Source organism: Thalassophryne amazonica, chromosome 5 (assembly GCF_902500255.1).
Source record: "Thalassophryne amazonica chromosome 5, fThaAma1.1, whole genome shotgun sequence".
In the NCBI taxonomy this organism is placed as follows: domain Eukaryota; kingdom Metazoa; phylum Chordata; class Actinopteri; order Batrachoidiformes; family Batrachoididae; genus Thalassophryne; species Thalassophryne amazonica.
The window spans coordinates 117,519,509-117,546,297 of NC_047107.1; the positions used below are offsets into that span (position 1 = coordinate 117,519,509).

Below are 26,789 nucleotides of genomic sequence, written 5' to 3' on the forward strand. Positions count from 1 at the left end.
GTCTCTGTGCATCGTTCAACTATACAGTGCACTTTGCACAAAGAGATGCTGTAATGCAGATGAAGCCTTTCCTGCATACACGCCACAAACAGACTATGCTAAAGCACATTTGGACAAGCCAGCTTCATTTTGGAATAAGGTGCTGTGGACTGATGAAACTAAAGTTGAGTTATTTGGACATAACAAGGGGCAGTATGGCCGAAAAAGAACACAGCATTCCAAGAAAAACACTTGCTACGTACAGTAAAATTTAGAGGTGGTTCCATCATGCTTTGCGGCTGTGTGGCCAGTGCAGGTCCTGGGAATCTTGTTAAAGTTGAGGGTCACATAGATTCCAGTCAATATCAGTAGATTCTTGAGAACAATGTTCATGAATCAGTGACAAAGTTGAAGTTGCGCCGGGACTGGATCTTTCAACAAGACAATAACCCTAAACGCTGCTGAAAATCTACTAAGGCATTCATGCAGAGGAACAACTACAACATTCTGGAATAGCCATCTCAGTCCCCAGACCTGAATATTATTGAAAATCTGTTGTATGATTTTAAGCAGGCTGTTCATGCTCAGAAACCAACAAACCTGAGATGTTTTGTAAAGAAGAATTGTCCAAAATACCTTCAACCAGAATCCAGACTCTCATTGGAAGCTATAGAAGCGTTTAGAGGCTGTTATTTCTGCAAAAGTAGGATCTACTAAATACTGATGTATTTTTTTCTGTTGGGGTGCCCAAATTTATGCACCTGCCTAATTTTGTTTAAAGAATTATTGCACACTTTCTGTAAATCATATAAATTTAATTTCACTTCTTAAATATCACTGTGTTCATCTGCTATATATTTAAGATAAAGATAAACTTTATTGATCTCACAGAGGAGAAATTCACATGTTACATCAGCTCTTAGAAAACACAAGATGGGTGCAAGTAGAGGAAAATGTTCATCAAACAGCGTGTGCAAGGATAAGCAATAATAATAATACTTGTAACAGTACGAGACATAAGAAATGAGGTAGAAATACTATATATATATATATATATACACACATATATATATATATATACATCCATCCATCTTCTACCGCTTAGTCCAGTTAAGGGTCGCGGGGGGCTGGAGCCCATCCCAGCAGTCATAGGGCGTGAGGCGGGGTACACCCAGGACAACCTTCCTTCTCCAACCTTCCTTTTCTCTCAAGGATTCTTGAAAGGGTAGTTGTAGGGCAGCTAACTGATCATCTGCAGAGGAATGGTCTATTTGAAGAGTTTCAGTCGGGTTTTGGAATTCATCATAGTACAGAAACAGCATTAGTGAAGGTTACAAATGATCTTCTTATGGCCTCGGACAGTGGACTCATCTCTGTGCTTGTTCTGTTAGACCTCAGTGCTGCTTTTGATACTGTTGACCATAAAATTTTATTACGGAGATTGGAGCATGCCATGGGTATTGAAGGCACTGCGCTGCGGTGGTTTGAATCATATTTGTCTAATAGATTACAATTTGTTCATGTAAATGGGGAATCTTCTTCACAGACTAAAGTTAATTATGGAGTTCCACAAGGTTCTGTGCTAGGACCAATTTTATTCACTTTATACATGCTTCCCTTAGGCAGTGTTATTGGACGGTATTGCTTGAATTTTCATTGTTACGCAGATGATACCCAGCCAATTAGCTGGGCTGCAGGATTGTCTTACAGACATAGAGACATGGATGACCTCTAATTTCCTGCTTTTAAACTCAGATAGAACTGAAGTTATTGTACTTGGCCCCACAAATCTTAGAAACATGGTGTCTAACCAGATCCTTACTGTGGATGGCATTACCCTGACCTCTAGTAATACTGTGAGAAATCTTGGAGTCATTTTTGATCAGGATATGTCATTCAAAGCGCATATTAAACAAATATGTAGGACTGCTTTTTTGCATTTACGCAATATCTCTAAAATCAGAAAGGTCTTGTCTCAGAGTGATGCTGAAAAACTAATTCATGCATTTATTTCCTCTAGGCTGGACTATTGTAATTCATTATTATCAGGTTGTCCTAAATGTTCCCTAAAAAGCCTTCAGTTAATTCAAAATGCTGCAGCTAGAGTACTGACGGGGACTAGAAGGAGAGAGCATATCTCACCCATATTGGCCTCTCTTCATTGGCTTCCTGTTAATTCTAGAATAGAATTTAGAATTCTTCTTCTTACTTATAAGGTTTTGAATAATCAGGTCCCATCTTATCTTAGGGACCTCGTAGTACCATATCACCCCAATAGAGCGCTTCGCTCTCAGACTGCAGGCTTACTTGTAGTTCCTAGGGTTTGTAAGAGTAGAATGGGAGGCAGAGCCTTCAGCTTTCAGGCTCCTCTCCTGTGGAACCAGCTCCCAATTCAGATCAGGGAGACAGACACCCTCTCTACTTTTAAGATTAGGCTTAAAACTTTCCTTTTTGCTAAAGCTTATAGTTAGGGCTGGATCAGGTGACCCTGAACCATCCCTTAGTTATGCTGCTATAGACGTAGACTGCTGGGGGGTTCCCATGATGCACTGTTTCTTTCTCTTTTTGCTCTGTATGCACCACTCTGCATTTAATCATTAGTGATCGATCTCTGCTCCCCTCCACAGCATGTCTTTTTCTTGGTTCTCTCCCTCAGCCCCAACCAGTCCCAGCAGAAGACTGCCCCTCCCTGAGCCTGGTTCTGCTGGAGGTTTCTTCCTGTTAAAAGGGAGTTTTTCCTTCCCACTGTAGCCAAGTGCTTGCTCACAGGGGGTCGTTTTGACCGTTGGGGTTTTACATAATTATTGTATGGCCTTGCCTTACAATATAAGGCGCCTTGGGGCAACTGTTTGTTGTGATTTGGCGCTATATAAAAAAATTGATTGATTGATTGACAGGACGCCAGTCTGTTGCAGTATATATATAAGGGGTGCCTAAACTTTTGCATACAACTGTATACCAGAACACACCTGTCATTTTCCCTATAAGTCATAAAAATCCATGAAAAGACCAGCAAATCCAGTAAAGACCCTCATGAGAAATTTTTCAAGAGATAAAACTGAGCACTACTGAATATAAGGCATGATAGCCAGACAGTGCAGAAAGGAGTTGAGTACTTAGCAGGATGTGAAACAATAAGTGAAGTGCGCTTCTCGGTCCGCGCGGTGCATTACTGGTACACTAAATTTTTCGGCTGCCAATCCACATTCAAAGACGGTGGAAAGCAGCGAGGAGTGCTATAATTTGGACCATTTCAACCGCTGGAAAGTTGACGATTTAAAGCGTTTTTGTAAGCTCCGCAGATTGCCTGTTACAACCAGGACTGCGTACGGCAGTAGAGAGAAACGGAAAAAAGAGCTGGCTGCCCTTGCGTGTGCTGCATCGGTACAGAAACTACCATTGGTGCTGACAAAGGAGGAAAAGAGAGCTGCTGTCGAAAATGATTACCAGTCGTTGTTGATAGGTGGAGACAAACAAATTTCTGACCCCTTGAAGGCAACTGACGGATGGTTAGAAGAAGTCCAGGGTCTGAAACTGTGGATACTGCAGAATATTTGCTAAGCAGGGATGAGAAATTGCTACTCCACCGGCTTCGTAATGACTACAAGGAAGGTGGGTCTCACATATAACCTCTTTGGTGTCACGTTTGTTTTGATAAGTTGACAGACATACACTGATATGTGCATGCATGCAGTTCATTTATAGAATGTGTCAATATTACAATATTATGTGCCACGTCATTCATGGCGCGACATTACAATCATAAGCCAATGCACGAAAACGGCACCATCAACCACATTATAATTCAGCACGGTTTTAGGATATCGACAAAATAAATGTGTGCAAGAAACTTACAATTAAAATTACACTCGGCGGAGCTTTGCAATCGTGTGTTTTCAGCCACCTTTCAAGCCTATAAATTCCATTCGAGCATTTGAAAACAGCACAATGCGCACCTGTCATTACTGTATGCGTCAATTAAGGCTTAAAGCCTTTGAAACAATCCCTGTAAGGCTTAATTTTCACAGTCCGCCAATGCTACCGTATACGAAATTCAATGGTAGCGGTGTGAGTTTGGTAGCTAGAATTTTTGACCCCGTTTGACCCACGCATGCGCAGATGCATTGCGCACTTCGCTTATTCAGACACACTGAATGAGCCCAGACGTGCAGCAGGCACCGTTGGGGGTTGCTATAGGCGTAAGTCAACCCCAAATTTGCACACAAGAGCACAGAAACATAATAATTAACCAAGATAGCAAGAAGAGTTTACCTGCCTGATGCACCACAGCATACATTGTGATATACAAATGAAGTCAACATCGTCCAACCGTTAGGCAAACAATTTACACCAATTTTTATGAAGCTGAGTCTGTGATTGTCAAAGATACATGGGCAACAAAACAGTTTAAGTAAAAACTAATTATTTAATTACAAAATATGCATCACAATTCTGCTAAAGGGGGAAATCTCTCATACGTAACGCATTGATTTTTCAAATATGATTTATCGTACACAATCACAAGAAGTGTATTGTTTGTCTTTTTCCTTCTCATTTGGAATTAGTAAATAAAATAAAAAATATTGTAGCCATTGCAAAACAGAGAAAAAGACTGGTTGCTATGGTTATCTCAATAAAGCAGAAAAATATTGAGGGTGCTCTTGGAAAAAGGGATACCAGATCACAAAAACAGATGCAGTCCAGGCACTCCAAAAATATGAGCTGCACAAGGAGGTATTAAAAGGCCTTATTTTAATGGCCAAGCCACTACTGGCCAATATTGTAAGCATTTTCTTAGACTGAAGAAAGTTAAACATTCTATTTTTGTTATTTTTAGGAGTACAAAATCAGTGAGCAGAGAACGATATCCAGCAGAGATGCTAACAGCTCATCATAATTTCAGCAGAGATACAGCACGGTGTTTCAGGTCTTACCTGGAGGCCCATGGAGTTTGGCTTTCTTCACTGAAAAAGAAAAAAATAACAGATTAAACAAAAGACAAAACAAGGAACTGCAAAAACTACACAGAGATTTTGCTTGTGTGCATGTTTTCTGCATTTTAATTTGACTTGTCAGACTATAATTTCAGAGGAAAAGCCCTTAAATTCTCGTAATGATGACGTTTGGTTCATCCAAATGTCATCTAAAGGTGTCACAGAAAGTAACTCTTTAGTGTCTCTATAGAAACAATCAGGAACTTTCACTTGCAGTGTGAGCAATAATATGAAAAGCAGCAAAATGTGGGTGGACACCTTAACATCAGGAACACATTTTTGGACAGTATTTGGGAAACCATTCAACTGAATGTGAAGGTGTGCCCAAACATTTGATTGGTACTAAAGTTGCACTGACGAGACCTTCAAAGGATGCTGGCCCTGCACCCCGGAACGCCGTATTGACCTCAGAATGCTCTGCCTGTTGCACCAATGACCATGCGCCTTTTACAGTGGTGCTCAAAAGTTTACATACCCTGGTAGAATTTTTGTTTCTTTGGCCATTTTTCAGAGAATATGAATGATAACACAAAAACGTTTTACTCACTTGTGGATAGCGGTTGGGTGAATCCATTTATTGTCAAACAACAGTGTTTTCTCTTTTTAAATCATAATGACAACGGAAACTACCCAAATGACCCTGATCAAAAGATTATATACCCCTGTTCTTAACCGTGTGTTGCCCCTTTAACATCAATGACAGCTTGGAATCTTTTGTGTTCGTTGTGGATGAAGCTCTCTGATGGTAAAGCTGCCACTGAATAGCTATTGCACTTTATTTACATCAATTACTAAGCAATACAAATAGTATTGCACTCTATGGTAAATCTGCATAAAGTAGCAAGTTCTCAAAAATGGACTGACTGCGCAAGAAGGAGAAGAGTGAGGAAAGCTACCAAGAGAACCAGACAACACAGAAGTTACAGGCTTATGTGGCTGTTTGGAGATCTCTGCATGGTACAAATTCTGTATTTTGTATCCCCAGTTAAACAGCTTCATGATGAAGTGGTATAGAGGAGGATTTTCTTAAAAAGAACTAAAAGTTTAGCTACAAATTTTTGAGAACTGTCTGCTCCATGCAGATTTACCAGCGTTCATCCTTGACCCAAAATGCATAAGCATACCAAACGGCAAATATCAGCTCTCCACAGTTTCTTTGTGATTGAAGCCATAATCTGCTGTAGCCAGATGAAACGTGGATTCAGGCACCTGCAATGCCAAAATAGCTGACAGTCCCTCACAATGTAAGTGATTTTCCTCATCTTAGTCTCTCTCAGTAACTGCTTGTTTGATACCAAGTCATTCCAGCAGTACCCAGTTTTGCTTTATTGGGGGGGAGTGAGAAAACCAGTCAGTATCCGATGTGACCAATATTTGCCTCACGCAGTGCAACACATCTCCTCCACATAGAGTTGATAAGCAGCAGACACCACTGAATGTGAGCATTTGCCCACTCAAGTCGGTTGCGACGACTAACTGCAGTCAGGTTGAGACCACGATGAGGACGACAAGCATGCAGATCAGCTTCCCTGAAATTCGTTGGTTCTGAAAATCGATTGTTGCAGCACCTGTCCGGGTAGCTGGTCTCAGACGATCTTGGAGGTGAACATGCTGGATGTGGAGGTCCTGGGCTGGTGTGGTTACACATGGTCTGCGGTTGTGAGGCCGGTTTGATGTACTGCCAATTTCTCTGAAATGCCTTTAGAGATGGCTTATGGTACAGAAATGAACATTCAATTCACAAACAACACCTCTGGTGGACATTCCTGCAGTCAGCATGCCAACTGCACGCTCCCTCAAAACTTGCGATATCTGTGGCATTGTACTTAGTAATAAAACTGAACATTTCAGAGTGGCCTTTTATTGTGGCCAACCTAAGGCACATCTGTGCAATAATCATGCTGTCTAATCAGCATCTTGATATGCCACACCTGTAAGATGGGATGGATTATCTCGGCAAAGCAGAAGTGCTCACTAACAGATTTTTGAGCAATATTTGAGACAAATAGGTCTTTTGTGTATATAGAAAATGTTTTAGATCTTTGAGTAAATACAAAAGTGTTGCATTTATATTTTTGTTCTGTGTGTGTGTGTATATATATATATATATATATATATCACACACACACACAAAGCATTTTTCTACCACATTTGGCTTCTGACTAGCGCAATAACATAGAATACAAACTTGTCATGTTGCCTTGCAACTAACAATAAACTTTGCTTCAGTAACAATCTCAGTACATGACACCGGCCTGTTCCTGTAAATGTTAGCTACATCTGGGGAGTAGGTCAAGTTCATGTGGTGGGAACGGGAGCACAGAGCAAAGACACCATAGCAGAGAACTTTCATTTACTATTCTGAAGGAGTTGCATTCCACTGTCAATATTTAAGTATTTTATCATGTCAGCTGGTGAGTTGAAAATAAACCATTTGCTCATGAAGATATGTGGGTTCTGCATTGAAGAATGACAGATTAGCAATTCAAAGCAACATTTTCCACCTCAAATTATTGACTATCAGGACCCTGGCTATCAAAGAAGTAAGTCAGTCCTGCCAGACCTCCTTATCACACTTAGCTATCTGTGCCATCCTGTATTACTTCAATTTACAGCGTGTTAAAGTTAATCTTTTCCAGGACATGTGGACTACTGGGCTGGAACCTATTTCCAGTTTCTGGCATGTGAAGCAGAACAGAGTTCTCTGGATTGGACACCAATCCATCAGTTTCCTCTCGGTTGCTCTGGGTCAACACAGACAAAGCATATAAATACAAGCAGCACTGATTTATTTAGGTCAGCCGCCCAGCTCCTTAATCACTGAAACACCTGCAGTTCATTCCATTTATAACATACAGAAAAATAACAGAATGTCAGCTTTCATGTGGCGCAAAGGCCAGCATCACACAGGGAAGGTCTTTCCGAGCCACAAATCAGACACATGCCAGCTGCAGTGAGTGAACGAGGATCCATCCCGTGTTTGGTTTAATCCCTCTCAGATGATTCCTATAGCACAGCTGAAAAACTCCACATCCTAATGCATTGTAGAAACAATAAAAAATACAGGGTATGCCACAAATGCAACCAAACAAATTTACTGCAGATAATGTCCCATTTTAAAATTATATTTACAAAACTGATTTTTTTCTCTGCATATAGTTCATATTTTTAAGTCATACCTCCTCAGATATTGAGTCATATTCATCATTTTATCATTTACATGGTGAGGCAGAGGACTGGGTGTCAAAATCCAACCCTTCATCAGTGTTGTGACACCTGTAACGCATGAAGTTGGAGATTGCCTGTTGATGTGAAATATGGTGGGACGTTGTGGCCACTACAGTAAGCAGGAAGGCCCAACAGGAACCCTAAACACGGGACAGCCAGCTAACAGGGCTCTGGTGAAACAAGAAGTCCTCAACGACAGATCAGGAGGAGGAGCTGATGGCTTGTAACACAAATGGCTGTGAAAGCAAATGAAGGCTGCAGCAGGTCCTCAGAACCAGATTGTCTGGGATTTTCCAGCCATCAGACCAGGCTAAAGATGTGTCAAGCACTGAGTGCTTGTTGGCATGCAACAACATTCCCATGTTAAATGAACCCACGCACAGGTGTCTCTATATTGACTCAGAATTTACATTTTTTTCTGTGTCCTCCATCTTGTCCAGAAATCTATCAGGAGACAATTCTGAGGTTGCCGAGTGACATTTCAGTGCATTTCTCCAAAACTACAGTCAGCATGTTGAACGTCATCAGTAATTAACAGACAGGTGCTGATTTAACACATTGGATTGAATCTGATGTCCAACAGCTGTGATTCTCACTTTCACATCTGAGGTTTGATCTGCATTAATATACGATGTCTTATGAACAACAATCTTTGAACAAGAATCAGCTTCGTTATGGCTGAAATCACGCAATACACATTTTTATAAATTCAAATCAGTGACACAGGATTCATATTCCAACAGGAACAATGAGGTCCTGAGTCAGATCTGAACCTTAAGTATTCATTGACAAAAAGTGTAAAGCCCCTTGTTCTGGTCATCATTAACTTCTTACACTGGAGCTAGAAGGAAGCAAAAATTTCTGTTAAGTACCTCAAAAGTAACTGGAATAAAAATCATTTTTTTTAAAAACTACTGACCATGTTTCATGACAAGAAAGGTTTTGGTCTATTCTGAAAACCGCATACAGGACAAAATCAACCCAGCTGCACTACATCATCAGTTTTTGTTTTTTGTTGTTGTTGTTGTTGATTCTTTAGCCAAATGACACACTTCCGGTGGTCAGCAGTGATCATTTTCACTTAGCGACACGTGTGCTTTATTTTGTAATTATTTTCAGTGTTGGTTTACCATTATTTTCACGTGCTATCTCAAAGTCTGTCTTCATGGAGGAGGATGAAAATTTTAGGAATATAATAGTCCCACAGCTGAAAAGAATGTCTCACTGTAAGGGGAGTTCTCTGCAGTGGAAAACTACGCCAGGGGCTGGTGAGTCTGACAGAGAAAGCTGCACAAGTGTATCCAATTTTGGAGAAGTGTGGCCTTGAACAGTCTGAGAGAAAGCAAGTGACCTTGGCAGATGGTCCCTATTTGCAAACTTAGCAAGATAGCTGTGACATGGACACGGGACTTGAAATGGCTACCAGCCATTCAGGTTAGCAATGATACCTGCTCATTGACTGTAGAGGGACAAATCAATCAATTCAATCAATTTTATTTATATAGCGCCAAATCACAACAAACAGTTGCCCCAAGGCGCTTTATATTATAAGGCAAGGCCATACAATAATTACGTAAAAACCCCAACGGTCAAAACGACCCCCTGTGAGCAAGCACTTGGGGACAGTGGGAAGGAAAAACTCCCTTTTAACAGGAAGAAACCTCCAGCAGAACCAGGCTCAGGGAGGGGCAGTCTTCTGCTGGGACTGGTTGGGGCTGAGGGAGAGAACCAGGAAAAAGACATGCTGTGGAGGGGAGCAGAGATCAATCACTAATGATTAAATGCAGAGTGGTGCATACAGAGCAAAAAGAGAAAGAAACACTCAGTGCATCATGGGAACCCCCCAGCAGTCTAAGTCTATAGCAGCATAACTAAGGGATGGTTCAGGGTCACCTGATCCAGCCCTAACTATAAGCTTTAGCAAAAAGGAAAGTTTTAAGCCTAATCTTAAAAGTAGAGAGGGTGTCTGTCTCCCTGATCCGAATTGGGAGCTGGTTCCACAGGAGAGGAGCCTGAAAGCTGAAGGCTCTGCCTCCCATTCTACTCTTACAAACCCTAGGAACTACAAGTAAGCCTTTAGTCTGAGAGCGAAGCGTTCTATTGGGGTGATATGGTACTATGAGGTCCCTAAGATAAGATGGGACCTGATTATTCCAAACCTTATAAGTAAGAAGAAGAATTTTAAATTCTATTCTAGAATTAACAGGAAGCCAATGAAGAGAGGCCAATATGGGTGAGATATGCTCTCTCCTTCTAGTCCACGTTAGTACTCTAGCTGCAGCATTTTGAATTAACTGAAGGCTTTTCAGGGAACTTTTAGGACAACCTGATTAATGAATTACAATAGTCCAGCCTAGAGGAAATAAATGCATGAATTAGGTTTTCAGCATCACTCTGAGACAAGACCTTTCTAATTTTAGAGATATTGCGTAAATGCAAAAAAGCAGTCCTACATATTTGTGTAATATGGGCTTTGAATGACATATCCTTATCACAAATGACTCCAAGATTTCTCACAGTATTACTAGAGGTCAGGGTAATGCCATCCAGAGTAAGGATCTGGTTAGACACCATGTTTCTAAGATTTGTGGGGCCAAGTACAATAACTTCAGTTTTATCTGAGTTTAAAAGCAGGAAATTAGAGGTCATCCATCTCTTTATGTCTGTAAGACAATCCTGCAGTTTAGCTAATTGGTGTGTGTCCTCTGGCTTCATGGATAGATAAAGCTGGGTATCATCTGCGTAACAATGAAAATTTAAGCAATGCCGTCTAATAATACTGCCTAAGGGAAGCATGTATAAAGTGAATAAAATTGGTCCTAGCACAGAACCTTGTGGAACTCCATAATTAACCTTAGTCTGTGAAGAAGATTCCCCATTTACATGAACAAATTGTAATCTATTAGATAAATATGATTCAAACCACCGCAGCGCAGTGCCTTTAATACCTATAGCATGCTCTAATCTCTGTAATAAAATTTTATGGTCAACAGTATCAAAAGCAGCACTGAGGTCTAACAGAACAAGCACAGAGATGAGTCCACTGTCTGAGGCCATAAGAAGGTCATTTGTAACCTTCACTAATGCTGTTTCTGTACTATGATGAATTCTAAAACCTGACTGAAACTCTTCAAATAGACCATTCCTCTGCAGATGATCAGTTAGCTGTTTTACAACTACCCTTTCAAGAATTTTTGAGAGAAAAGGAAGGTTGGAGATTGGCCTATAATTAGCTAAGATAGCTGGGTCAAATGATGGCTTTTTAAGTAATGGTTTAATTACTGCCACCTTAAAAGCCTGTGGTACATAGCCAACTAATAAAGATATATTGATCATATTTAAGATCGAAGCATTAAATAATGGTAGGGCTTCCTTGAGCAGCCTGGTAGGAATGGGGTCTAATAGACATGTTGATGGTTTGGATGAAGTAACTAATGAAAATAACTCAGACAGAACAATCTGAGAGAAAGAGTCTAACTAAATACCGGCATCACTGAAAGCAGCCAAAGATAGCGATACGTCTTTGGGATGGTTATGAGTAATTTTTTCTCTAATAGTTAAAATTTTATTAGCAAAAAAAGTCATGACGTCATTACTAGTTAAAGTTAAAGGAATACTCGGCTCAATAGAGCTCTGACTCTTTGTCAGCCTGGCTACAGTGCTGAAAAGAAACCTGGGGTTGTTCTTATTTTCTTCAATTAGTGATGAGTAGTAAGATGTCCTAGCTTTACGGAGGGATTTTTTATAGAGCAACAGACTCTTTTTCCAGGCTAAGTCAAGATCTTCTAAATTAGTGAGACGCCATTTCCTCTCCAACTTACGGGTTATCTGCTTTAAGCTGCAAGTTTGTGAGTTATACCACGGAGTCAGGCACTTCTGATTTAAAGCTCTCTTTTTCAGAGGAGCTACAGCATCCAAAGTTGTCTTCAATGAGGATGTAAAACTATTGACGAGATACTCTATCTCACTTACAGAGTTTAGGTAGCTACTCTGCACTGTGTTGGTATATGGCATTAGAGAACATAAAGAAGGAATCATATCCTTAAACCTAGTTACAGCGCTTTCTGAAAGAGTTCTAGTGTAATGAAACTTATTCCCCACTGCTGGGTAGTCCATCAGAGTAAATGTAAATGTTATTAAGAAATGATCAGACAGAAGGGAGTTTTCAGGGAATACTGTTAAGTCTTCAATTTCCATACCATAAGTCAGAACAAGATCTAAGATATGATTCAAGTGGTGGGTGGACTCATTTACATTTTGAGCAAAGCCAATTGAGTCTAATAATAGATTAAATGCAGTGTTGAGGCTGTCATTCTCAGCATCTGTGTGGATGTTAAAATCGCCCACTATAATTATCTTATCTGAGCTAAGCATTAAGTCAGACAAAAGGTCTGAAAATTCACAGAGAAACTCACAGTAACGACCAGGAGGACGATAGATAACAACAAATAAAACTGGTTTTTGGGACTTCCAATCTGGATGGACAAGACTAAGAGTCAAGCTTTCAAATGAATTAAAGCTCTGTCTGGGTTTTTGATTAATTAATAAGCTGGAATGGAAGATTGCTGCTAATCCTCCGCCTCGGCCCGTGCTACGAGCATTCTGGCAATTAGTGTGACTCGGGGGTGTTGACTCATTTAAACTAACATATTCATCCTGCTGTAACCAGGTTTCTGTAAGACAGAATAAATCAATATGTTGATCAATTATTATATCATTTACTAACAGGGACTTAGAAGAGAGAGACCTAATGTTTAATAGACCACATTTAACTGTTTTAGTCTGTAGTGCAGTTGAAGGTGCTATATTATTTTTTCTTTTTGAATTTTTATGCTTAAAGAGATTTTTGCTGGTTATTGGTGGTCTGGGAGCAGGCACCGTCTCTACGGGGATGGGGTAATGAGGGGATGGCAGGGGGAGAGAAGCTGCAGAGAGGTGTGTAAAACTACAACTCTGCTTCCTGGTCCCAACCCTGGATAGTCACGGTTTGGAGGATTTAAGAAAATTGGCCAGATTTCTAGAAATGAGAGCTGCTCCATCCAAAGTGGGATGGATGCCGTCTCTCCTAACAAGACCAGGTTAGAATGAAAAGAGCCAAGCAAGAAATGTGATGGCTATCAGTTATTTACTGGCAGTCACGTGGAACCCAGAGGACTTGGAAGTATCAAACAGACAACGACTTTGTTTACATACGAAGCCGTGTGAAACTGGAGCAGCGCCAAACAGCAGAACGATGTTCTACATGGCTAATGTGTGCGAACATAGGAGGAGTAAAACCAATGGGATGCTCTTATGTTACAGGATATATATTTATTACTACTTTGTGGTTATCCCATGTTAGGTGTATGTGATGTGTTTGTCCCCCCCCCCCCCCCCCCCAAAAAAAAATACACCAAGGGTTACAAAGGAGCTGTTAATACGCTGGTTGGCTAACCTTGGAAAATTCTGGCAAAAACTAATAGTGTGTCCCCTATGGCAGCACGTTACGTACGTATATGTGGTAGGGAGAATTCTGGTTCCACCTTGCAGATAACATTGTGCATGAGGTGGCATCCATTCTCACTGTTTCAAAGATGGTGGCCTATAAAAACAAAGTTAAGTAGGGATGGCCAACACTGTGTCATGAAGGGCTGAGAAGGTGCAGGTTTTTACCACAATTTTAGCTCCTCCCCTCAACTTAATGCGATGTAGTGGGATTATTTTTCACCAGCCAAATATTTACATGTGCTATTTTGATATTTTATAATCACAAAAAAACATGTCCTTCCATGAATTTGTCAATGTGCTGCACCTTGGACTTCCTTTTTTTTTTAAACACGGGTTCTTTATAAATGCTGTAATTTTAGGCTGCCATTGAAAAATTTATGATAAATTTTCACTGTGCACTGATGTCCTTTTCAGCTTCACAGTAACCCAAATGTGACCATCTAATGGCTTCTTTGATTTTTACCTCTTTGAAGTAGCATGTCAAAGTCCAGCTTTGAAGCTTGGAGGTGAATAAAAATATGTTTTTGAGCCTCTGAAGCCTCAGGTCACTTGAAAAGATGACAAACCAGCTTGTTCACTGAAGACCACCTGACTGAAATGATACCAAGTGTTGTGAGAGGCCCTGACAGAGTATGACGGTACCTAACGTAATACATGTATCAGGAGTGTTGTCATTCTTGTTTTATGCATATCCTTCATGAAGTAACATTATTAGAGAAACAATGTTTTTCCTCACTTTCTTCAGGATCTTCAATCTCAATTTATGATTACACATATCCACAAGAAAGAAGAAAGACTTTGAAGAAAGGACTTGTTGTTCCACTCTGGAAACGGTCGACTGTACTGCAATAACTACAAGGCTTTTAGTGCAGCAGATGAATGCATACATCATAAGACTCTTTTTGTGATACAAGCACCAAATTTGTCGCGATAGTACTTCTTGGTTTACCTTTGGCAAAAAAAAAAAAAAAAAAACTGTTAGCTACTTCCATTTTCAAGATGGTGGCCATTTTTCCAAGATAGTGCCTGGAAATCTGTATTTTCATCATATATTTGCTCAATATTGGTTTATGTCAAGATTGTATTTGTTACATATTGTACTGTGCATTAGGGGATTTGAAATTACCTTCAGGCAATATTTTAAAGCTCTCTAGATGGATTGAACATGTTTTTAATAGGGATGTCCCAATCCAGAGTTTTTGGCTGCCGATACGGTATGTTAAATGATTAGTCTTGCCGATACCAATCTGATACCCATTTTGAAAGCATTAAAAAACACAACCATTATTACTTCACAGTTTTTATTTTGCTTTAACATGACTAACAGTATTGCTAGGCTTTTGTAACAAACAGCTTCTGAAATAAGCCTGGTTTATTTGCTAATCCTATTTTATGAAACGGACCCGTTCTTTGTTGTGAAAGTATGTAGTTGTCATACTCCCCTTAGAACATCTTAACTGCTGAAACTGTTGTATATACGTATTTACATTTAATGTTGTTAATTATGTCATGGTTTTTTCTTTTTGTATGTATCAGCTTTTCACTTATTCAAACAACATACTAGGTGATCATAAACGATCTTATTTTAATATATCAAAAAAAAGCAGACAAGAGAAATTGAAGTGTTTTATTTTCAAAACATTGACAGTCACAATTTTAACATTGTGTCATTGAAATATTAAAGTTTGTTTTTCATTTTCCCCCCTCAGAAATGACCATTTGTGCAGTAAAAGGATGTGGCAATGGGGACTACAAGCTGAACACCTGGAAATCAAATGCATGTGATCTTCATCCAGGAACAAATAAAGGATGTGGAAGCCTGCTTTTATGTGACTCAAAGACACATTCATTAAAAAAGGTATTTTCCCACAAAGTTTTGTCTTTTTGGTATATTTCATACTTACTTGGCATACTGAATGTGGTAGGTAGTGGTTTCCAGTCCAAGAGATATTTTGGGCCCCTTTTCAATGCAACTCTGGAGTTAATGCTTTCTTTTTAGCACCAGACACAAAGTCAGAAACATTTAATTTGCAGAAGTTTTTTTATTTATATGGTGATTGGGGGGGTCTGCATGAAGATTTAGCAGATGAGACCTTAGTCATCCCAACACCATTGTTGTTATGTCTAATGTTCATATTATTGTAATTGAATATTATCGTTGTACATGGGCATTTATAATACAGTTCTTAATCATTTGGCTGACAGTCCAAGCAAAGCAAGTGCAGTAACCACTGACAACCTTCCCTGTCATTTTTATAAAACACACCCAAACTTTGTGTGGAAGCTTGTGTATGTTCATAGAAGGGGTGAAGTCTGCTTTTAAAAAGCAGTACACAGAATCGTTGGAGACTGGATGGTAATACACTTCCTTCAACCACTTTGAATTGAAGTAGGAGTAGGCTTTTCCTTCTCTGTAGTGTGTAAGAAGCCTTGTCTGCAGGTCCTACTCCTCTCCACAGATGAGATGTTCCGATATGTCACTTCATTGCATGACAGACAGAAAGCGTGAACAAATATACATAGCGTAAATAAAAATGGAAATAGGAATAACAAATAAAAATATAATTGATAAAAAAAATTAAAATATTGACACAGATGAACATAAAGGACAACACCACCACACACGAACAGATTTCACACACGAACATTCACAACTCAGACAGGAAATCTCGCAAAATCTCTCGAGATTAAACGTGACTTCAGAGGAGGTACTTTGTGGACTATTTAAAACAGAGGGAAAAAAACGATACAAAAAGAAAAAGATGTTCTTTAAAGGAGTGGATACAGCGCAACCACCGGACTTTGGTAAGTCAGCTGTTTTGATTTTATTTTCTGCTCCGTGCGTCCATCACTTCATTTTCTGATTGGCTGCATGTCACATTCAGCAGGCTGTGTGCTCGTTTGTGGTTGGAGGACACAACACACTCTGCGATATCGGGCCAAAAAAATCCAACATGTTGAATATCCCCGATTTGCGATCAGAACGTTCCTGACACCCTTCCGAGCAGATCAGAACATTCTTAACACACCACACATGGCAGGAATATCTGATAAGATATCTTTAGCGTCATCACGATTGTCGGGGCGTCCTTAAGCTTGTCGGAAGGGGAAGATTGGGTCCGATATCGGCCTAATTATCCTGCCGTGTGAACCCGGCCTTACATGTAGAAAGTTCTCCAGATTCTCTGAATCTTCTGATTATATTATGTACTGTAGATGATGGAATCCCTAAATTCCTTGCAACTGAACATTGAGAAATATTGTTCTTAAACTGTTGGACTATTTTTTCACACAGCTGTTCACAAAGTGGTGATCCTCGCCCCATCTTTGCTTGTGAACGGCTGAGCCTTTTGGGGATGCTCCTTTTATACCCAATCATGACACTCACGTGTTTCCAATTAGGTGTTCTTTGAGCATTCATCAACTTTCCCAGTGTTTTGTTGCCCCGTCCCAACTTTTATGAAATATGTTGCAGGCATCCATTTCAAAATGAGCAAATATTTGCACAAAAACAATAGAGTCTATCAGTTTGAACATTAAATATCTTGTCTTTGCGGTGTATTCAATTGAATATCGGTTGAAGAGGATTTGCAAATCATTGTATTCTGTTCTGTCCGGAGGGTGTGTTCCAACTATAGGGGGATCACACTCCTCAGCCTCCCCGGTAATGTCTATTCCAGAGTACTGGAGAGGAGAATTCGACCGATGGTCGAACCTCGGATTCAGGAGGAGCAGTGTGGTTTTCGTCCTGGTCGCGGCACACTGGACCAGCTCTACACCCATCTGGTGCTCGAGGGTTCATGGGAGTTCGCCCAACCAGTCCACATGTGTTTTGTGGATCTGGAGAAGGCGTTCGACCGTGTCCCTCGGGGCACCCTGTGGGGGGTGCTCCGGGAGTACGGGGTCCGGGGTCCTTTGCTAAGGGCTATCCGGTCCCTGTATGACCGCAGCAGGAGCTTGGTTCGCATTGCCGGTAGTAAGTAAAACCTGTTTCCAGTGCACGTTGGCTTCCGCCAGGGCTGCCCTTTGTCACCGGTTCTGTTCATTATTTTTATGGACAGAATTTCTAGGTGCAGCCAGGGTGTAGAGGGGGTCTGGTTTGGGAACCACAGAATCTCGTCTCTGCTGTTTGCGGATGATGTGGTTCTGTTGGCTTCGTCAAATCAGGACCTTCAGCGTGCACTGGAGCGGTTTGCAGCCGAGTGTGAAGAGTCCGGGATGAAGATCAGCACCTCCAAATCCGAGGCCATGGTTCTCGACCGGAAAAAGGTGCTTTGCCCTCTTCAGGTCGGTGGAGTGTCCTTGCCTCAAGTGGAGGAGTTTAAGTATCTCGGGGTCTTGTTCACGAGTGAGGGACGGATGGAGCGTGAAATCGATAGACGGATCAGTGCAGCATCTGCAGTGATGCGGTCGCTGTATCGGACCGTCGTGGTGAAGAGAGAGCTAAGTAGGGGGGCAAAGCTCTCGATTTACCGATCAATCTACTTTACGATCCTCACCTATGGTCATGAGATTTGGCTCATGATCGAAAGAACGAGATCGCGAGTACAAGCGGCAGAGATGAGTTTCCTCCGCAGGGTGGCTGGGCACTCCCTTAGAGATAGGGTGAGGAGCTCGGTTACTCGGGAGGAGCTCGGAGTCGAGCCGCTGCTCCTCCACATTGAAAGGAGTCAGTTGAGGTGGCTTGGGCATCTTTCCGGATGCCCCCTGGACGCCTCGCTGGAGAGGTGTTCCGGGCACGTCCCATTGGGAGGAGGCCCCAGAGAAGACCCAGGACACGCTGGAGGGACTACATCTCTCGGCTGGCTTGGGAACGCCTTGGGGTTCCCCCGGAGGAGCTGGGGGAGGTGTGTGTGGATTGGGAGGTCTGGGCGACTTTGCTTGAGCTGCTGCCCCCGCGACCTGACTCCGGATAAAGCGGAAGAAAATGGATGGATGGACGTATTCTGTTTTATTTACATTTTACACAACATCCCAACTTCATTGGAATTGGGGCTGTATGAGAAACATGTTATATTTACCCATAAATGAAGCGGTTTTGGAGCCCCAGAGACACCAGCCACTGACGTCAAGGTGCCGCTCTACTGACTGGCTGTCACCCCCATTCCTCACAAAAATAAATAAATAAAGGACTAGCATGATTCAAAGCATAAAAATAGGAACAAAATGTGACTTTTTAACCTCTTACAATAGGTCAAGGTTAGCCATCTTTGAACTAAGGTCTAAGGTCTACATCCAAAGAATGTTCCCTGTGAATTTGAAGACTCTGGCAGTAATAGGACTGGACTTATACTGAGCACAGATGGACAGACAGATGGCCATATTTGATGGCCTCTAGTAAAAATTATTTGTGCTGATGAATGAGTAACTCCTGCATAAAAATTCATGACTGTCTCACTTTGATTTTATGTTTTTTTTTTTTTTATCTTGGACTGAGGTCTTGTTGTCTTTGGCATCAGATAGACACTATTGAAGGAGTTTATTCAACAATGTCTAGCTGAAACTACTTTCTTCACCACTGAGAAAAGGTGAGGTGACAGCCATTATGAATAAGAGTGCATAAAATAATAAGCTGTGAGCAAACTTGAGTAACTTCACAGCACTTTTTCTCCTAATGACTTTCTGTCGCTGCAACAGTCTCAAACTCAATTTAGCTGAGAGCAGTAGGCCTTTTTTATCTTTTTATTACCCTGTGCATCGGTGAAGCAGCAAACAGGATATTGTTTTCATTGCCATGTGTCTCTGCACTCAAAAACAGACGTACGATTGCCTTCAAACTTGGCGGGAATATCACTTTGACAGACATCCAGAGGTGGTTTGCTTTTTGGGCAGTTTGGCGAAAGGTTAACAGTGAAGGAATATATGGTCAAAAAATTGTATTATCTCAATAACCAATAAGCATAGATGGCTTCTGCATGTTTTTATTTCTGTGTTTCTTAAATTACTGTAATGGACTTTGGGATTTTCTCTTGAAAGGTGCTACTTTACTTACTTATTGCAATATGAAAATGTGGTGGAAATATTAATTGGACAGATACCTAGAGGCATGGATGCGTAGGAGAAAAAAAAAGACAGCAATGTGATTCATCTATAGTATTCAAGACAGCAAGCTACCCCAAACACCATAGGCGTTTGAAAAACTAAGGGGGGGTGGGGGGTTCTCAGTCTGAGCCCAAACACCTCTAAAATTCTGAACCTGACATTATTTTTTCAATTTCATACAGAAATTTATTTATTGATTTTCTTTTTCAACAGGGGTTTACTCACCCCCCCGTGTGTAATTTGTTTCACGTTTTTCAATACAAGATGTATTTCTCATGGAACTATTTAAGCAAAGATTCCATCAACTTGGCAGGCGATTTAACTTTTTTTTTTTTACTTTATTTTTAATCCAAATGTTTGAATCTTACAATGAAGAACAAAGCATAGAAAATATACCACGCATAGAACTTAGAACAGGTGGGTCACTGGAGGGGGGGGGGGGGGGGGGGCAATGGTGCATTTCAAAAAAGAATAAGAACATAGACAGTAGATTTGAATAGCAACGGGTTACAATAAACCTTGATAAAATGGCAAGTATGAAGGAGTTGGGGCATTTGCTCGATCCCACCCACCTTGAGTACATGGACCACCTAAGTTGGTCCATCTAGTACTGACTAATGGGGAGAGTGTCCCCTGGGGCCGCAATATTATCATGGACTAATCAACTCAGTTTGAGGAAGTTGACCAGTGCGAATGTACTGTATGATTTGGGGGGGGGCATTATTTCATGCTTCTTTCGCCTTTGCATATGTTAACCATTTTGACCAATATTTTTGGGCCTTCTTACTATTGAGTCTTAGGGAAGAGGTAAGCATTTCAATTTCACAAATTTCTTCTACGGTGGCTGACCATTCGATTATCGTTGGTGGGTCCCCATTAAAGCCCTTTCACACCAGGGGAGCTCCTGGTTGCTCCCAGTTGCGCCGTGCGTCATTATGACAATGCCGCGTGGAAGCAACTCAGTGCCGAGACGATGCAGCTCAGCGCCACAACAGTGCGAGGGCACAAAGGAGGTAGCAAGTCGGGCACCGAAAAATTAAACCTGTTTAATTTTTTTTGGCGTCCTGTGCTCGACGCAGAAAAGTAGTGGTTCCAGCGCAAGTCGGGGCAAAGAGGCATAATTCAGGTCAAAGAGGCATTACCCGGTGTGACTCAAAGCCAATTTTGGATTCCTGCTGTGTTCCATTGTTCCCGCAGTATAAATCACGCAGGATTGTTTGTATACCATGTACTTAATGCAGTAAAAACTACATGCTGAAGAAAAAAAATGCAGACTGATTGCCAGAAATATCCGGACATTTCTAGTCCACTCATGGACATTCGTTCACGCGCGCACACAAAGAAAAAAAAAGTCTGGCTGCAGGCATTAGTTCCTTGTTCTCTGCTCAAACTCTCACATCACAGTTAAAAAAGGACAAAAAAGGACATAAGTCCTGAGACAGGACATGTCAACATCAAGTAGAACTCCAGACATCTCCACATTTACTTGACGGTTCACTCATGCACGCGCGCATCGTGCAGTCAAAGGAGGAAAGAAAAGAAAAAAAATTGTCTGCAGGCACTTTCTCTCCTCAGACTCTCTTATCACAGTTAAAAAAGGACATAAGTCCTGAGACAGGACATGTCAACATCAAGTAGAACTCCAGACATCTCCACATTTGCTTAAGGATGGTTCGTGCATGGGCGCGTGCATCTCGTGGTCAAGGGAGGAAAGATAAACTAGAACAGTACTCAGAGCGCAGCCCTGCAGCTCTGCACAACAAGTAGAAGAGAAGTCAGAGTGCACAGTCTGTCTGCAGCCAAACTGTGCACTCTGACTTCTCTGTGCAGAAAACCTGCAGGCTGCATTCTCACCTCCTCTCTGCCCCCTGCTGTGCGCACCTGACGCAGAAATTCCTGCGTCGTCATGACGCCACAGGGAGCAACTGGGAGCAGCCCCGGTGTGAAAGGAGCTTAAGCCATTTCCTTGTCTGGGCTCGACAATAGCACTGGTCCGATGGCCCGGTGGCCTTTTTTACACGTTCCGGGCCACCACGGGCCAGTGAAGTTCATATTTCACTGGTCCATATGGGCCAGTAAGAATTAAAATCGCTTTGGGAAAATTTATTAGTCTAATGCTGCATTCACACCGGGCGCGATCAGATGCTATAAATTCGCGGGGGTCGCGTGGCAACGGACGCGCCTCCTTCGCCGGGTGTGTCGCTCTGCTTTTGCTGCGAAAATTCGCCCCGGTGCGTCATCAAATAGGAGGAGCTTCCATTCAGCTCGCCGGCTCTGGTTGTCAGTCAAGATAACATGATGGACCTTGATCACACGGAGCGAGTTGTTGTGGAAAGCTGACAAACGTCATGAGACGTTCCCAATTCAGGCAGTATCATTATTTGCTGCGTCTGGATGACGGCTGTTTTCAGCGGTCCTTCTGCCTCTGCGGGACCCAGTTTGAGGACCAACTGTCCCGTTCACGCACACACATGTAAACAATAAAAAAAAAAAAAAAAAAAAAAAAAAAAAAAGAAACTCTGCTCCCGCTGCTGTGGGGCTGCTGCTCGCTCCAAAAACTCTTGTCATAATTGTGAAATAAAGAACAAAAGAGACATAAGTCCTGCTCACAGGCTGCTGAGACAGGACATGTTGCCACTTCGCAATGTTTGGAACATTGCCGAAGTGCAGACGAATTTCGTCTGCAGGAGCATCTTCTGATGTGGCGCGAATTTCGCTTCAACATCGACGCATCATTTTCGCTTAAGCAAGATCGAGCGCAGTGAATATTATGAATTTCTTGAAACCTCCTGCCCCTGGGCAGAAACCAGGGAAGCAAAGGAAAGAACAGCTATCACCCTCAAAACAAGCACAGAAGAGGAAGGCTGCTGATGCTGAATATGAGAAGGGTGAGGAAAACTTGGCAAGCTTCATGGAAGAAAAGACGGCCATGGCTGGAGTGTGATGAGGAGAGCGAGGTTGTCTTCTGTGGAACTTGTAGGGCCATGCCAGAATATGCTGAAAAGTAAGTATAAATATACCAAGTCCTGGTAGACATCTGGTATGATTTCATACGCCAGTTTAAAAGTCTAATCAGTATGACCTTGTGGACACCCCAAGGTGACAACATTAGCAAGGGAGCTTGGTATATGAAATTTAACATATTAATTTTGTAAATGATCAAGAAATAAATTTATTTTTGTATTAATGTCTGAGTGTTGAAAAAAATCCTATCAGTTACCTACTGACATTTTTTTCAAAGTTGACTCACTTTAAGGTTTTTATCATGTAGTATAAGAATATTGTGTTTGTTTTCAAGTGTTTTTGCATTAAGGAAACCCAATTCTAATGTCTGAGTGTTGATTTAAAAAATTCATATCGGTTACCCCCCGGTTCTGGGCCAGTGATATTTTCATCCGGGCCAGTAACTTTCAAATTCTACTGGCCCTGTGGGCCAGTGCATAAATTGCCTTATTGTCAAGCCCTGCTTGTTATTGATTTTTTTCCCCTGCTATCAGTAATATTTTCAAAAGTTACTTATCCCGAGGGTTACCGTATTTTCCGGACTATAAGTCGCACTTTTTTACATGTTTTGGCCGGGTGTGCGACCTATACTCCGGTGCGACTTATAAATGAAAAATATACCGGTAGGATCTCAATTAATTTACTGTAACAAAACAATTTTACGTGACAGAGTCGATCTATGTTTTAAAATGGCCACCAGAAAAGGAAATGCAATGCATCATGGACACTGTAGTATGGCGGCCGTCCTATAAGTCACGCTGGTCGCGATAACCAATCAGAGAACAGAACGTTGGACGCGTATTCCTCACCTCACCCACAGTGTGTGAAGCTGACGAATACGGTGCTTGCTGTTATTCCGGCATGGCGAACAAAACAGCTTCAACCCTTGGATATCAGTGTGAGCAGAGTGTTTAAGTTGACGCTGAGAGCTGCGTGGGAGCACCGGGTGAGCGACGGCGGAGGATTAGTGTGTGCACTTGGAAGGAGCTGGCGTCGAAGACTGTGAATAGCGTTTGAAGCAGACGAACATGGTGTTTATTCCGGGACGGCTAACAAAACAGCTTCAACCCTTGGATATCAGTGTGAGCAGAGTTGACGCTGAGAGCTGCATGGGAGCACTGAGCGACGGCGGAGGATTAGCGTCTGCACTTGGAAGGAGCTGGATCGAAAAAAAAAGTCTGGCTGCAGGCATTAGTTCCTTGTTCTCTGCTCAAACTCTCACATCACAGTTAAAAAAGGACAAAAAAGGACATAAGTCCTGAGACAGGACATGTCAACATCAAGTAGAACTCCAGACATCTCCACATTTACTTGACGGTTCACTCATGCACGCGCGCATCGCGCAGTCGAAGGAGGAAAGAAAAGAAAAAAAATTGTCTGCAGGCACTTTCTCTCCTCAGACTCTCTTATCACAGTTAAAAAAGGACATAAGTCCTGAGACAGGACATGTCAACATCAAGTAGAACTCCAGACATCTCCACATTTGCTTAAGGATGGTTCGTGCATGGGCGCGTGCATCTCGTGGTCAAGGGAGGAAAGATAAACTAGAACAGTACTCAGAGCGCAGCCCTGCAGACCCACCCTGCGACAACGCTGGGTGGTCATGAGCTGCGCAGGTAGGTGCTGCATGGTTCAGCTCGCAATGTGGTCCGCAAAATACAAACATATCTGTAGGTAAAATGCAGCTCACGAGAGGGCACTCAAGGCTTGTGTGACTGTTCCTGCGACTTCTGACTACCATAGAAAAATAAAAATTTCAACGTTACTGATAACTTAACAAGACAACGGAGAAGGCCCGAAAAAATGCCACCAAAAAGAAAATCATACTCTGCAGATTGTAAGTTACGACTGGTGAAATATGCATCTGAAAACGGTAGCCGTCACAATATTATCATCTGAACTTTTCATGTTAAGTTAACATACCTGTATGTCCATGGGACTTATAGTCCAGTGCAACTTATTTATGGTTTATTTTTCTTTATAATGATAAAGTGGCTGGTGCGACTTATACTCCGGTGCGACTTATTTATGGTTTATTTTTCTTTATAATGGATAAAGTGGCTGGTGCGACTTATACTCCGGTGCGATTATAGTCCGGAAAATACGGTAATTTCATTTGGTAGATTGCATAAAAATATAGTTTGAAGATTTAACAGTTTAACAACCAAAAAAAAAAAAAAAAAAGACATGGCCACATACTAAAATGCGTGGTGGATGGTGCCATTACTGGTAACAAACTTCAATGATTGCTGTGTTTTACTCCCTACGCATTACATTTACCATACAACAATACCAAAATATCACAGAATTTACTTGTTTAAATAATCTCAGTGTTAAATTATTGCCATACCTGTATTTATCTTGTGTAATATTGGAAATAAACAATGAGAAAATGACGAGGTCTGGGGGCATTTCGCAGATCCGCAGAGTTTTCACAGCCCTGCATTTCTTTCAGATGGCAAGAATTTACAAAAAGATGGAAAACCGGCCAAAGACAGAGGTGATCAGAGTTTCAAGTAGTCTGGTCACAGGTCAAGGAAATTTCTTTTTAAAGACACTTTTTTAGTATATCTCAACAACCAAGAAGCCCAGATGGATCATCTACAGAATATATTTAGATTTTGGAGGCATTTCGTTCAATGTTAAAGAAAACATGGTCAGAAAAAAAAATCTTATTTGTATATCTTGACAAGCAAAAGTTCTACATGGATCAAACGTGGTGTGAATATCGCTATGATGTATATCGAGGCAATTAGATTTTGGAGTGTCCAAAAGATTTTTTTTTGGACTTGGAGTTGAACCTCAAGTTGCCTCCTCTTGACGTGTGTGCATTAAGTTGAGAAGGAAAAAACTTCCACACGACTCCGATGTAAAAAGAATAAAACAAAGTAATTTTATTTGACAGTATATAAATAATGACTGATCTACAATCACAGAGTCGTGATCTTTGTCTAGACTGGCTAAAGGTCACAGTGATGGCGCGCAGTTTCAAATGCATTCCTCTAAAATGATATGTTCAGTCCAGCAGCGCCAGCAAAGAAAGTAAAGCCATGCACAAAATGACCTTTTTTACCTCAACATTTGTAGATGTTTTACATTGTTTGCTTGCTGTGCAACTGTGAAAGAAAAAGGAAAAAGATTTTTTTAAAAAGTGGCTCCATATTTTGTATTAGATTTTTTTTTACTATGATCTGAGTGTTTTTAATCATAAATGTAATTTTTCTCCCTTACAACGCAGCATCATAAGAATACTACTAACACACACCATTAATACCCTGTGATTTTTGCCATATAATGACGCTGGAGATGATGCGTACAAGCAACATTACATACCTTCTCCTCCCTGAAGTGGGGTGGGTATCATGAGGGCAGGTAAACTGTTACTACTGTGGCATGAACAGTGGAATATATAGTCTCTTGCATACAGGGTGTGCGTGTACTGAACCCGCTTATGTAAGGTACATCTGAGTATTAAGCCCTGGTCACACAGAGTAATTAAGCCATGAATAATGACCCACGTATGGATTTGTCAGGAATTTCAGTGATTATTCGAATAATGAGCACACAGATGTTAAAAAAGGCTACAAGGGCTTTATACTCTAAATATAAGAAATATACTGGGCTCAACTCTGAAACCCAGAGGCATGTTCATGGTGAGATCGAGGCTGTTAAAAGCCCATTATCAGAGCACCTGGCAACTACAAAGACAGGACATGTTATTTTTGCTCCGCCCTCTCACGCACTTCGTCGTGATAATCCCACCTGCTTTGTGCGCTGGACGCTGTACATAAAATAATTATTTCATAGCGGATTAATCATTTTCACTCAGAGTTGGGTGTTGAAAACACTGCTAATCGCTTCTGGAATCACAGAGGACTGTTTCAACTGCCGCTTTTCTTTCCCTCTTTTTCCTGCACTGCATGAAGTGGAGAACATATTTGGAATTATTTGTAATGTTTATATTGTAGTAGCTTGGTCAAACAGTTGCATGTTCATTCCTTCTTCATGAGCAGCTGTAAAAAGTATGTTTATGATAGATTTAACATCTTGTGTAAT

At 41.3% G+C, this 26,789-nt stretch overlaps 1 protein-coding gene across 1 annotated transcript in view; it reads right to left on the reverse strand.

Annotated features, from left to right (window-relative positions):
• LOC117511182 (protein unc-13 homolog B-like) overlaps window positions 1-26,789 on the reverse strand; it is a 422,327-nt gene that overhangs the window by 367,989 nt on the left and 27,549 nt on the right. Inside the window, exon 2 of the mRNA XM_034171173.1 lies at window positions 4,914-4,943. Coding sequence (XP_034027064.1) covers window positions 4,914-4,943 — 30 coding nt within the window. The remainder of the gene's footprint in view (window positions 1-4,913; window positions 4,944-26,789) is intronic.